This window comes from Nilaparvata lugens, chromosome 1, assembly GCF_014356525.2.
Source record: "Nilaparvata lugens isolate BPH chromosome 1, ASM1435652v1, whole genome shotgun sequence".
Taxonomy (NCBI): Eukaryota; Metazoa; Arthropoda; class Insecta; order Hemiptera; family Delphacidae; genus Nilaparvata; species Nilaparvata lugens.
In genome coordinates this window covers 32344276-32359268 of record NC_052504.1, presented here as the reverse complement: position 1 = coordinate 32359268, position 14993 = coordinate 32344276, and the positions used below count along the sequence as shown (strand labels likewise).

The 14993-nt window shown below is 34.4% G+C and overlaps 1 protein-coding gene across 1 annotated transcript in view; it reads left to right on the top strand.

Annotated features, from left to right (window-relative positions):
* The first annotated feature begins 8523 nt into the window (after positions 1-8523).
* Positions 8524-14993, top strand: part of LOC111050771 (facilitated trehalose transporter Tret1) — a 35332-nt gene continuing 28862 nt past the window's right edge. The window contains exon 1 of the mRNA XM_022337126.2: positions 8524-8927. Within this exon, the coding sequence (XP_022192818.1) occupies positions 8843-8927 (85 nt within the window). The 5' untranslated portion in view covers positions 8524-8842. The remainder of the gene's footprint in view (positions 8928-14993) is intronic.

The following is a 14993-nucleotide window of genomic DNA, read 5'->3' as shown; positions in this document are numbered from 1 at the left end:
ACGGTGGTTCCAATCTCTTCTCTCTCCTCAACGCGGGCAAATGGTGCCACTGCTGCTCCATTCCCATCCGGCGTGGAACACTAACAACAGTGTTGTACCAGCTTCTACCTTTTATTTGAGATGTCAGTAAATACGCACATTTATGTTTTAAAGATTGAGCTAATTCCCGTCAACTAATCCAATAAAACAGAGCTTAGTTACTTGTGTGTGTAATACTGAATGCGTTGAATAGTTTTCTCAGAACATCTATGCGATAATGATTCATTCATCCCCTTTAACTAAACCAATATGACTGATCTATCTTGTTACGTATCTACCTATAGATTAGTTACCTACTCATTAGTGGATAAGTTGAATACCAGTAGTTGTTTTTCAGGTACATGCTTTCCCACAAAGTATTGGTTCTGTAAAAGTTCAAGATTGAGGGTTCTATTATGCTTTAACTGAGAAGCTGATAAGTATTCTAGTTTAATTCCAATTTCTACAGGGCTTCTTGATAGTTTTCTTATACAATCACTAGATGAAAAAATACCAATACAAGTTATTAGTATTTATGTTAGTAATAAATTTCTAATAAAAAAAAAATCATCTATAAAATTTGGTTGAATATTCCACAACATGAATTGTTAACAACACATCATCGACATTTTCACTACGGTAATTCATCAATAGTAGAGTTGAAAATTCAGAATGCTTCAAGAATATTTGAATCTTCAAAAAAGAGTAGAAAGTGGTCCTCCTCTTTCAAAGTGCTTCTCTAAAGAATTAATTAACTATTATAATTGAAGTATTATGATTATGGGTAGCATATCAAGCTAGAAGACTGAAGTTTCTTCAAACCAGTTTAGAGGTAATGATGGTAATATGCATACAAATTTGAAAGTCAATTATAAATTTTGTACAATTAGAATCAGGCTATTGTTACTGGGATGACAAATGGAAAATATGGACTTGGACAATGAAGAACTATGAACAGCCTGTTTTTAACATGAAAACAATTTTTTAGAAATTTTCTTAATGACGTCCTCAGTTACATGGTAGAAATGATGTAGGTAGTGCAAAAATGATTTCATGTTAGTTTGTTCAAGCTCCATTGCAGTTAAGCAGTGTCCATGTACGATTATATAGAAAAATATTAATATGCCATTAAGTTACACTGAAATTATTAACATTCATCTTTTCTAGAATCACAGCAGCACTATTAGAGTTTTTAAAGTGATTATGTATTAGGCCTAGATGTTTATTTTCAAAAACGAAAATATTTATCAGAAGCATTGATTTGTTGTTGAGAGATTCAACTTTGATAGATGGATATTTTTAATAGATAAACAAAACATAGCCTTTAATAAGTCTCAAATACCTACATTTTTATACACTGTATATTAACATTTTCTTTGAGGTGCTGTGCTGTATATGGCCAGGATAACAGTGAACCTAAGTTTGTCTAACTGTCAGAATTTGCTGGTTCATCCAGTGTTGACCAATATACTTAGGTAGTTAACATTATTTGTTTTTCAAGCATCACATGGTAGCATATAGAGGAAAGATAGCAGAAGGACATTGAAAAATGTTCACGACATAGCGAAAACTTATGATATCTTTTCTCTTTGCTGGTAGGTTGTAAGGTTTGTAATTCCTGAAATATGATTTGACATTTCCAGTGTTCAGCCCTTGAGTTTTAAAATTCAAGTCAACATCATTTCAAGATCAAAATTAAGTTTCATTGACACCTTAAAGAGTAATAATGCCCTGAGAGCAGGCTGACTCTTGAAAATCAAGTTTTGAACGCTTTCATTTAAATAGATCATTACAATGATAGATTACGTTGCAGCTTTTAATGAACACAATGAATAATAGAGCCCCTGCTGGTTGAACTACAAAGCGGAATTGTATTAAGCACCTGCCTTGATATTCACTGCTGCAAGGCTTTGAGTTGGGCAACTCATCAGGTTCCTCTCGGTCACTTTGGCCGGTCTGCGTCAAACGCCCATGCATTTTCGTACTTTGAAATAAAAAAAAATCAGTAAAATATGGAATCGAATACAATGGTGGAAAGTCATTACCACACAGGATATAGTTTCAGAGGTGTATGGAAGGTGCGGGTAGGGTGGTGAGCAGAGGAGGATAGGCGGTATTACTGAGGAAGCAAACATAGCCCACCGACAATGCTCGTAAATAGTCCGATGAAAATTGGAACATATGAATCCCTCCTCACTCTCATCCCTACACATAGACGTTGCCGATCAGCTGTAGGCTATAATAAAAGTAATATAAATAATAATAAATCTTTATTTATAATCAGCAGTGAACAATAACGTTCATCAACTCTAATTTGGCAACGTTGCACGCATCTGTTCCATTTACCATCGGACTATTTTCGTGCAGTTGACTATATAGTCCAGTCAATATAGACATGAAAAAGAGGGAATGCTTGCAAAATATATTAATTTATAATAGTAAATGATTATTGAAAAAGATAGAATTATTGATCTTTATGTTGACAATTGAAAATAAATATTCTCTTACTAAAGAAAGGAAGCTTCGAACTCATTTTCTATTCAAATTTCAATGTATCCCACGACTGCTAAACACTCAAAACATCTATGCTGTAGGAAAACTTATATGAAAGGAAATAGAAATAGGAAAATTTCTTATTCTTATCCTCTTCATGTAAACACTGTAAAGCTTCAGGTAGAAAATAAAACGTTCACGCCCTAAACACACACCTTTATACGGGTGCAGAGCAGCACTACAGGTAATACTGGCCTACTATTAACAAATAGTCCCAATCTGTGGGGGTGGGGGAGAGGTCCAAAACAAAGTGTGTTTAAAGACGATTGATGAACTTTTTTGAGTTGCTAATTTTTGAGTAGGGTCGCAGAATTCTGCTGAATTTGGTGGGGGGGGGGAGGGTGTTTATCCCTGGATAAAGAGGTCTCAGTGGCTAGAAGTAGATTCAGATGCTCATTTTCCTCCTGAAACATGAGTTCTTTCTGTATCATGCAGCGGTAGTATTAATACACATAGCAAACTAATATCACGAATTCAATAATAATTGGATAAGTACTTGACCGCTTTCTCCACGTAAACTCCTAAATTATCATTGATTTATTACACTCTAGGACTATAACAAGCTAAACACTAAACACTGAATTATTTCCCTTGTTTTTCGACTAATTGCTGTTTTATTTGAGCAATAACAAATTTCCGGAACTTATCAGATAGAGGCTTGAGCATTTATATGCAAAAAAATGTAGGTAGGCCTATTGAATGTAGGCTAGTTCATCAAGACAATAAATCAATAAATTGGAGCAGTCTGGTTCAGAATAATAATAATTTCTCACTAAGTTTGACGTAAGTTAATACGTCACCGCTTTTGAAGATTTCAATTTTGAAAGATTATTCAAATATCATTCAATTATTCTGATTGACGAAGTTATAAAACCCGGCAGGAAAGAGACAAATGACGCGTAGGAGAGAGGGAGACTTATTTTTATTGGTGCACTTGAATTTAGCCCATGCTTTTCATCACCGGTACTCAATTTCAGATTTGTCAATTGTACCGCGATATCTGAAGGTGTATCAGATTTATATAAGTTTATCAATATAATATACTCATGGGCAATGACAATACGCAATATCTGAGTTTAACGTTAATCGAGAACTGCAATAAGATATTGTTGACTAAGATATATATTATAATGTGTTATATTCAAATCAGATAGCTGATCTAACTCAGTTTATACCGAGATGGTGCAGAAAGCCTCAATAAAGCCCTATAAGTGAAAATTCAGATTCATCCAATAAATGACATAATAAGTAACCGGACAGACCTCAGGAAATTTTTTATTGGCAAAATATGTACAATTTTTCTTTAGGTACCTTCAAAGTAGTCCTTATTGGAGTCGATAACACCAAATAACACCGGCCAAACTGTAAACTCTAACCGCCCAGGTTTATCGAGTCCGTCCGGGGATTGCCGATTCGTGAATCCTCCATCATGACAATGCTCCGTCGCACACCTGCCTGCTCGTCACCGAGCAGTTGACCAAACAGTCGAGGGTAACGTTGCCACATCCTCCTTACAGCCCAGATATGGCACCACCGGACTTCTTTTTGTTCCCCAAGATCAAGAGACAACTTATGGGTTCGGGACTCTGGAAAACGTACTAAGACGACGGCTCTAGAAAGCATAGAGGTTGCCGACTTCCAGGGAGCATTCAGGGATTGGAAAATCCGGTATCAGCGTGTTATCGACTCCAATAAGGACTGCTACTTTGAAGATTTCTAAAGAAAAATTGTACATATTTTACCAATAAAAAATTTCCTGAGGTCAGTCCGGTTACTTATTATACAGACCCTGTATTGATATTTCACATGAACGCTGTACGGTTAACTGATAATTTCTAATCATTTCCATATCAACTTAACTTTTTACTATTTAAATCTAGATTAGAAGAAAATATGATAGTGATGCATCGTGACTTCGAGATCCGTATTGAGACTTCGAAGTTAGATGAATGTCTCATAAAAAGAATACAATAAAAATTGGATTGATGGAAAGAATACAACAATTTGAGTTGGAGTGGTGTATTGAGGACAGAAAATCATTCATAATAATCCGAAATGCGAGTATTATTGGATGGCGCGTATCTGATGGCCTCAAGCCTCTAGCATTGTGTTTGGTCGTCCTTGAAATGGCAGTTATAGTTTTCAGACATCTTCAATGAAGAACTTTTTCACTCCAAGAAAAAATTCCTTTCAAACGAAAATGCTGTTTGATGGAGAGTATTAATAATTACACGACTCTCGTGAGACGCAGTATTCAGCGATACTCTTTTCAAAAGGATCAGGATCGCCTCTGCCGTGTCGTGGCACTACTCTTGATTCTCCTCTATTCTCAGGCATTCGCCATTCATCTTGGCACCTCAAAAAACCATCAAAGAAGTTGAATGAGAATGGAGAAGCAATTGCTTGTTCTTACTTAACAAGCAATTCCAAATCTTTGTTGCCGAATGAATAAAATCTTCTCAAGAATGTAGCGTATAAAATGTGAGAACATTGGAAAATTCACAAAGCCCTTTTCAGTGCCTTCTCTTTTCCTATATATTTTTCTTAGCTGCCAACGCCAACTGCATTGGAAGTTTCCCTTTCATGAGTCGTCCGCTGAACAAAACTTGTGTGCATTATGATGATTAGAACTGAGAATGATTAAAAAACTATATTATGCATACCTCGGAAATTTGTACCCAATAAAATAATAATTATATTCAACTAGAAGAGGCTGTGATTCTCTGACTGTAATAGTTTGCGATTAAATATAATATACAAATTTATCACTGTATATTCATTGGTATAACAAGCATAATATTTCGTTTGAAACATATATTTTATTATTTATGAATGGCTGAATACATTTCAAAAATTACGATCATGAATCCAGGTACAAGCCACACGCAACAAGAGATGCATGCTTTGACACGAATACGTCTTTGCCTTCCCCGCACTTGTTATACTGTACCTATCTTGAAGATGCAAAAAATAGCAAAACAGAGGAGTATCCTTTTGTGAGAATTCCTGTCTAACAGTTTTCCAAGTATCATCTCTATCAATTCCTAATAACTTCTGGAATATATAAATCATCACAAAAAAATGTTAATCTACTAATATCTGTCCAGTTTTATAGTGGAAATAAAAGAATCAAACCCTGTTGTTTTCCATATATTTTTGACGCTTTCCCTCTCGATGCATTCGTTACACTTTAGTGATTTCTTCCAATATAATTATTATCACATGAAGTTTCAAGAAAATGAATCAACATATGAGAAAATTCATATTTTCTAGTCTATCCAACACTCGTTATGAAACATTCCAAGGTGAGTTTCCTGGTTAAAGAACAAACACTTGACATTGAATGAGTATTGATCCCTTTTCATTGCCTGATAAAGAGGTGGTTCACATTTTGTTATCATATTTCTGGAATGTGGCGCATAAGATCCGCATAGCACAACATTAGTATAAGTCTGATTGAAAATATTCTGTTTATTTCGTAATCCGATCGTTGAGTGTTAGCCTTTATTGATCAATGCCACTCGAAGAATAATGTTTGTTGGTGATATTTCTCATGAATATTAGAACATTCGACAAGTTGTGTAATACGGTAATTGAGTACGGTAATCTAAAAGTTGCAGGTTGCTATGAACTTAGAGAACAAATATGTGTTACGATTCAATGTAATCATCATCTCTTTAAACCATCTACTTACTTATAGTTTAGTGGCTATTTCAAGGAAAATTCATCACCTGTTTTCTACAGGAAAATAGCCTGTCAACAGAAAAAGTTACACAGAAATCTTATTTGGATATCTGCCCATTTCATAGCCTGTAACTTGGTTTGAATAGAAAATATATCTTCATGTTAAATAAGACATAGGCCTACATTGCTACTAAATTGAGAAAAAATTATAACACCTACTTTAATTGATTCATAATCCTCATTGGAAACAACGAGTAACGATGTAAGAGCCGAAATGTACGCCAGATACAATGTACATTCAGATAAAAAAAGTACAAAGTTTTGAGAAACTGAATTTATGAGTTATTCATTGAATGAGCTCGTGAAGTATCATTCTTTAAGCTCATGATTTTCTAAATTACTGTTTATTTGTTGCTTTTGAGTAGGATATAATGAGGTGAGGATGATGCCAAAAGAATCGAGTAGTGTAATATAGGCATAGTGGATTGAGTTAATTGAGCAAATATGATAAAAAGTGTAATTCAGCAGCTCATCATAACTTGATCAATCCCAACCATATATCATAGATTAATTTTTGACGAGTCCTTTATCCTATAATAAGGAGTTCATCTTCCAAACCTATCGATATGGGCCTTAATCTTCCATGTGGACCGTGAATTTTCATTTTTGAATAAACTTTTACATTAGCCTATTCTCACACACTAGCGACGAAGCGAGTTGTGAGTTATATTTTGGAATCGTAGTTTTTCGTACAGCGCCTTTCAAAATATGATGATACACGTACTTGTGACGAGCAATAACTGTTCGGTAGCCTGCAGGCGAATAATAAAGACGTATATAGGCATTAATGTAACGTCACACCTATTCTATTTAGGCAAATGTCGCATCGATACATCTACGTAAGATTTCATCGTAAGTGTAGAGATTAAATAAATTTATACCAACACCAATATCGAAGGAATTAAGTCAATTTATCATTCTAAATTGATGACTGAGCTTGAGATGAAAAAGAATGCATGGTAAAAAAATGCATTCAAAATTAGGTCTTTATAGAGTTGCGTTGACTTGGATCTTGGACTTGGGTGGGTGGACGGAAAGTTATTAACATTTCAGGTTATTTTTGAGAGGCAGGATATACAGTATAATTCAATCAAGTGAATTAATCCGATGAAGTGTAATTTCCTAAGACTGAACAAGAAACAATAATTTATTATCCGTGGATCGGATGTCCGTTGTGCGTTGCAATAATTATTGCCATCATCTCTGAATAATTATTACCCTATTGGTTTCTAAAAGTTCTTTATCTTGATAGATCTATTCTCAATCATCAATCAATCTAATGCTTTCCATCAACATCCTTGATTTATATAGGGTTCAGCCTCCAAACCCCGGAAAGACTTTACGTTTTACAGCTAAACATTTTTACCTTCATTATTTTATTGATTTTTTCAGTTTTATAGATCCTAATCCTATTGTTATTGTTAGTAATTATTTCTCTAGAATGAGATTAAGTCAGCTAATCAAGAATTTCGAAAATATCAAAGTATTAATGGAATCTGTGGACTTTGAAAGGAGCACAAAGATGGAATTGGTAATAGTTCACTTTGAAGACGAATTTTTCTAATTCTAATGGATATATTGACTGCTTAGCTGTGAAAGTACCCAGAATAAAAGAACTAAATTTGAAGAGAAGCAACTCTCCTTAAATATCCGTCTGATTGATTTGATACAATATTATATTATCGATGCCGGGTGAAACAATCAACTATGGAAGTTCAGGTTTATGCTCTCTTCGCCTGCAAGCCTCCAAGATTTTACTTGGATCTTCAGTCAAAACATACAGACATATTGGTACTTAAATTGTTTCCTTTGGTGAGTTAACTCGGGACCGACGACTCAACGTGTCCAACTTGAACAAGGGGGGCGAAGATATCGGAATTTGACAATACTGTTGATTTTAATCCATTATTTTAAAATCCAATCAATTCAAATGTAAAATATGTATGTCATTCTCAATTTTCATCATAGATATAGTCAGATTAGAAGTTATTAATGAACACGCTTTTTACATTTACATTTCTTTGCCGGTACATTAAATTCGGTAAAGTTACGCTGAAGATGAAGAGATAGTGGAGTAGGTTTTATTTTGCTGTAGATAGTATCGGGCTTTGGGGAAGTTGGCCTGTGATGATGATCGGGAAGACACTATCAGTGTTGTTGTTGGCCTGGGAGAGGGGGTAGCATTTATCTACGGCTGTCACTGCCTCCGCCAACGACAGTTTAAATTTTGCCAGCCAGTGATAAAGGTGAACGATAGCCTTTTGCTTCCTAGTTCATTTTCAACTGACTGCACGGTTCATTTGCCTAAACCGATTTATTTTTCAAGTGCAATCACTCACTCGGCTCTGCATGGTTCGTTGCGTTTAATACGTTGTTGTCGAAGGTACTCAATTATTGGTGCTTCTCCTGTCGCAGATCTGGTCAACTACTCTTTAGCTCTCAGTGCTCCTGAGTCCTCTTCTCCGTCAAGGGAGCCATTCTGCTCCCGTAGTCATCACCGGCATCTAGAGGCCTCGCTTCCACCAGAATGCTGGAAAAATCCATCCCCATCTCAATACCTGAGAAGGTGGTCAAGCCTGGACTTGTCAATCTATACTTTGCTGCTTTTGCAGGTGAGCAAACAATAATATTTACAATTTAATCAAAACACTTGACTCTACATCACAAACAATAATGAACTGTAGACTGTCTTAAAATTTAATGTGGGGAAAAACAAATTCATGGATTTCTAACTAATAGCTCATGTAGAATACCTCGTAGTAGATGGGAATTAAAAACTAGCAAAAAATTGATACAGTAATAATTTATTACCAGAGTTTTCATTCCAACAACTGCATTGGCAATTGGCAACTTTGACAATAGGCCTATCACCAGAAATTTTTTTCGCTGATGGCACAGCCTTATAAACCAAATTACTGTAATACATGCTATGAGTACTGTAGGTAAACCCACTGGATAATGTAAACGTGAATTAGATTGGTTATTCCATGCTTATATAGATAGAGTTGGCTGATTGAAAGAATTAATAGTTTTTGTTGAAGTCTTCTAGTGGAATTTTCATTGGATACATTTTTCTCCTCAATAAATAAGATATTACACTTGATAGAATCACATTTTTGGGCATCACTAAGCTACTTTGCAGATTGAACTGCTCATCAACTTCTTCTTCAACCAGCATATTTAAATTCAAACTTATTTTAGGCCTACCAAGAAATAAATGAAGTTTATACACATAAATTTATGTTATTTTTTCGGAAAGGTCATATCAACACTCCTTATTGATGGCTTTAGAATTATTGGACTCATTTTTCTGAACTATAACTCTTGTTCAGGTGTTCATTGAAATACAACCTGAAAACCAACCGAAAATATGCCCAAATAATACATGAGAAAACAAAAATAAGATTGGTAGGCATACAGTTTTTTGCAGTAACGTAATTATTTGGTGACGTAAGATTTCTTAATTGCTGCGATGTACTAAATTCTTGAATCTTGATAAAAAAGAGTACAACTGGAAAAATTGAATAGAAATTTCCGGACAATAAATATAGGAGCGTGATCTGTCATCATTCACAACTGATGAGTTGTTGTTTCGTTCTCATCTTTGACTCTGTTGGGAAGAATATAACAGCGATTATTAATTATAGAGTCGGTAATTATCTTCTCTACAGGTGACTAAATTAGACTGTGTTGGCGTTTTGCACACACACAATAGAATTGGGTTAAATTGAGTGAAATACTGTATTAGCTTCATTTTATCAATCAAAAAATGGAATTTATATCCTCAGTTATTTTCCCCCTGGTATAAATAGTCTTTCATATGCCGATCTTCAAAAAATGAATGAGGAAACCCTTATCAACAACCAGTGATCAAATAATTATGTTCATAATAGATTTCATATTCTCATTGGAACAGTTACAAGAGAGACTATTATTAGTATGTCACTATCTCCTTTACCCATATATAATATGTTTGATAACATAATTCCTGATTTTATAAAAAATGTTAATAAACCTACAGTTATTTCAACTTAATATTATGAACTTACACATTTTATGACTCACTAGATTATGTACTGCTTTATTTATTTTTCCTGCTATTACTTACTTCGTCCGGTTTTTTTCATGTGAATGAGAAATTGAAAAAGTATTGAATAATTTCACAATTGGAACTTGCTAACAGCTTATAATAAGAGTCATTAACTAATTGCAGATGACTAAATTATATTATGGTTTGTTTCCTGTTTGTATAGTTCGAGAACAGGATTACAAAAGGATAACACTCCTTTAGTGCATGGTCGATGTAAACTTTATAAGGAAAATAGGTTGTGCTGCACATGTGAGTGATTATCGGATTAGCATGAGACAGATAGAAAGTATTAATATAATATAATTGTTAGTTTTGTTGCACGGGCAATTACAAATCTGGAAATCTGATAGCCAACTACTGATACAACGTACAATATAATTATCGTAATAAGACTGTCTCACATATTGAGCTTACAAGGTTTTTCTATTCAAAACAATATCCCCATCAACTAACTTTAAAATCTTGCTTTGCTTTATGACTTCATTGAAGATATCGAGAATGACGCTGTAAAAACGGAAATCTTAAGAGAAATTTCAAAATTAGATTCGTATAGTCTGTTCTTGAGACGTTGAAAACTTGAATTTCGTCGTTGGGAAAATTTTCATAACTCTGATCATACAGGAGACACCCCTGAAATAATACCTATTCCTGAAGTGAACTTGAGTGCCTCACCCACATTTTCCTTTCGGCTAATATAATAGAGTATATATCTGGCTTTGATCTGATCTGCAGACCGAATCTAAATGGAATGAAGATGCTGATAAACTTCCTATGAGAATATATTTACGGTTTCCTATTATAGGTGTGCTGATGATGCGTGAAAAATGGAAATTCATGGAATCAATGAATTAATTATAATAACATAGAAGAAGAATTTGAAATAATTATACCATCGATTTCTGTCAGGAGGTCACTGTCAATTAGGAAGTCTTGTGAAGTTTATGTCATTTAAGTTGATAAAAGTGTCATCGGCTTGACAAGTGTAGTACGGTAGCAGTGAGCAACCGTCAAGTGCGAGGTCACACAAGGACATGATGAGTAAACAAACCAACTCCTAGTGAATACCGTAACGTTTACATTGTTGACATGGAGCTGTATCCTGAAATGATAAATAGTTTATAATTGAATACTAAATTAAAATAAAGGAATAGGGCCTACCTGAAAAGTTTCATGACAGTAGGCCTATATTCAATCAGTTATTATTCACTTCACTCACTTCAGACGAATATACAAATTTGAGAACGGGTTCAACTTAATAGGTACCTAGGCCTACTCACTCACTTAAACTTACTACAAGCCTATATTTTCCCTTTCATGAATGGAAATTCGCCTTTACTTTTAATAGGGCTTAACATCACGAGATTATGGTTTCCACATTATTAGGTTTTTAGTCTCCTAGGTCCGTAAGTTGCTACTACTACTAGGCTACTATTAAGTCAAGTGGGATAGGTTAGAGGTCAATTTTATAATATTTATGTTACTCTCTTCATATTTGAACAAAATATCAACTGTTTTATAGCTTCAGCCGTCAGTCAGTCGTTTGTGCAGTCAGGTGGGGTACATTGAGCAATGGGGCAGGGACACACGAGGCTTTGACATAATACGCGTTTTTCAGACGAGTCTCGAGTCGGCACGGCATAACAGGACAGGATCAACCAATCGGAGAGCTTTCTGTCTTTTCGTGCCGAGTCGTCTGAAAAAAACACCCCGTGTATCTCTGCCCTGAATGGTACAGTTTCATTGATAAAGGATCGTCATCACTAACTCATATCGTAAGGCCGTGAGTTGTAATATTACTAAATTATAAAATTACGATTTTCCTACGTTGTGAAACAGTGAAAACAAAAGGATGAGTCTTCAACACCAAAACGTTTGCTGTTTTTTTCTGTCACAATTGGAATGAATCTATTTTTAGAGTTGATCGGGATAATGCTCAGATTCCTTGATCACGGAAAATGAGATCAAATTCCATTCCAGAGAGAAGATAGTTGTGGGGTACACGTGATTTGCTGCCTTTTCGCCATCTTTATTGATCTTTTTTTGATTACCAGCAGAAAATCGTTCTGTGATTACTGAAATAAAATTAATGGCATTTATGATATTTTACAAGTTTTCAAGCTTTTTCATTTAATTTCGACATACAAGAATAATATTTTTATCTTATAACGGAAGTAATATAATAGAAAGTGTAAAAGTGAGGAAAGCTAGCTAATTTTGTTTAGCTATTGAGTAAATAGGGCGCTCCAACAAGCTCGAATAGGCGCTTCTGTTTGGTTTTGTAGACAAGACGGCAAGTACGAATGACTGTTTTGGAGGAACAATTTCCCAGTCACAATCATTCAATCAAGACCTTTGTAGTGGCTGGCCTGATTTCCCGATTTCCCTGACAACACTTGTAGCTGACACTGTGTTCATGTGAGCAGCCCAGAGATTCTGAACGATCTGGAAAACAATATCGAGAAAAAATATTCAACATAACGCATGATAGCTTGGCGAAGTAATAAATAATTCCTGAACTAAGTGTGCTCAATATATAAAAAATGGATAACTGGGGACGCCACCTACATGATGAGATATTCTTAACTATATTGGATTAAGCAATACTTCAAGTGTGTTCTTAAATAAAATAAAAATGAAGGAAAATTATTTCCTGACACATATAATGCGTTCGATTGGAGTTTGAAAAAAGTGAGTCAAGTTATCATCCATGATTTTTTAAATTTTTTACTACATCCATACAGCTATAATATCTGTATTGAATGACAAAGTATAGTACGCTTTTACACGGTTCAAGAAACATTTTATTTAATTTTGAAAATCAGTTTGAATTGTACAATATTAAGATGCAATAATGGAATGAATTATTGATTGTTTGTATCTCAAAGGTAGCCTATCACATTGTATCATAAATTATTGCACATCCCAAGAAACACTACACCAAATCTTCATATCTCTATTTTATAAAGAACGCTTTGATGGAATAATGTACAACTCATCTATTATTCATTAAACGAGGTCTCTGTTTCTGGAAATTTGATTCAAGCTTTACAGCGTACCGGAAAATTCAAATTCAAAACTCAAAACTGTCCACCTCCAACTTATCACACTTATTTTAATAATGAACCTAACTCAGGTATTAAAGTGGAAAGAGTATTAAAGCACTCAGCAGGTAATCAATGGATAAAAAGTTTTCTCGGAAATGTTCTATTTCAGAATATAATTAGTATAGAAATCGTTTGAACATTTTTTTGTGAATTAAGCTTAGCGACATCAATTTCGGTATCCTGTTAATACGCATGCAATTAGCTTCTAGGTAAAACGAAATGAAGCTCTAATTGGTTTGACTTTTTAGTCCACAAACAATACTTCAAAGCTGTGCTGTTATTCTTATAATTGTTATTCGCGTCTCTCAACAAGAGTTCTCTAATTTGACAACAAACAACTACGGTATATATGATGCTTTAAGAGGTGAGTTACTTTTATGCTGAGTTACGACCCTATATAATTTTAGCACTCTGATCAGTGTCGTAGGCAGTCGAGACGGATTTATCCATATTTCCTATACCGTATTTGAAATTTGAATTCTTCAAGAGAAAATCTAGTAAATACATTTCCAAGAGTTGCATATGAATATGGTATGCTTTCAATAACAGAGGCCTTTTTTTCTTAACGTGTTCACTGCTAAATATGAGATAAATTCATACACTAGTGTGTGATAGTTTTTCTCCATTATATTACAATAATCATATGAGGGATGCATATTTTCATAGAAGAGGTATATTTGGAACAAGAGAAAACCAATTGGTAACTGATGAATGCAACAAACCCGCAATAATTGCCAGTCCAGCCACATGGGAAATAAAAATCAATGGGAGAAGAATAGAACGAAGTAGCAAAATAGGAGTAGCAATGGGAGTAGTAGCAAAATAGAGGAATCTGTCAAGTGAAGAAGTATAACATAGTAATGGTATGTTGATGAGAGGAGAGCAGAGAACTAATAAAATGATAAGAGCTACCATTATAGTAGCTACCATTATAGTATTAATATAAGGGCTACTATATTCCTATAATGGATAATTTCTTATAAGATGGAAATATAGGAGGAGGGGTAAGAGGAGAAGAAAGATAGGAAGGATAAGAAAGAGGAAAATCAAAGAAGTTTTTATAAGAATAAGGAGAACAATAAGAATAAAATGATAAGTATGGTGATTGGTGAAGAGGAAATCAAGAAAAAAGATGGAGAGGAGAAGGATCAGTTGAAACAGAATTGAGAAATTTGGAACAGAAGCAGGAAAGCTAGAATAGGATTACTGGATAGATAGATAGATAGTATATACTGGTATATGTGGGAGAAAAGGATTTTTTATTAAGCTACACTTAACATTTTTCGAACCATTTTCTATCCTCATCATGTTAAAAAGGCACAATATATTTTGAATTATCACTATCGCATATTCATATATCGTAGCAGGTGGAGAAGAAACAATTTAGTTTGATCTAATTTTCGATGTCTGTTCATCAGTTCCAAATTATATCCACTTTCCGAATGTAATGAATCAGTGTATCATCACAGTCGAGCTACTTATGA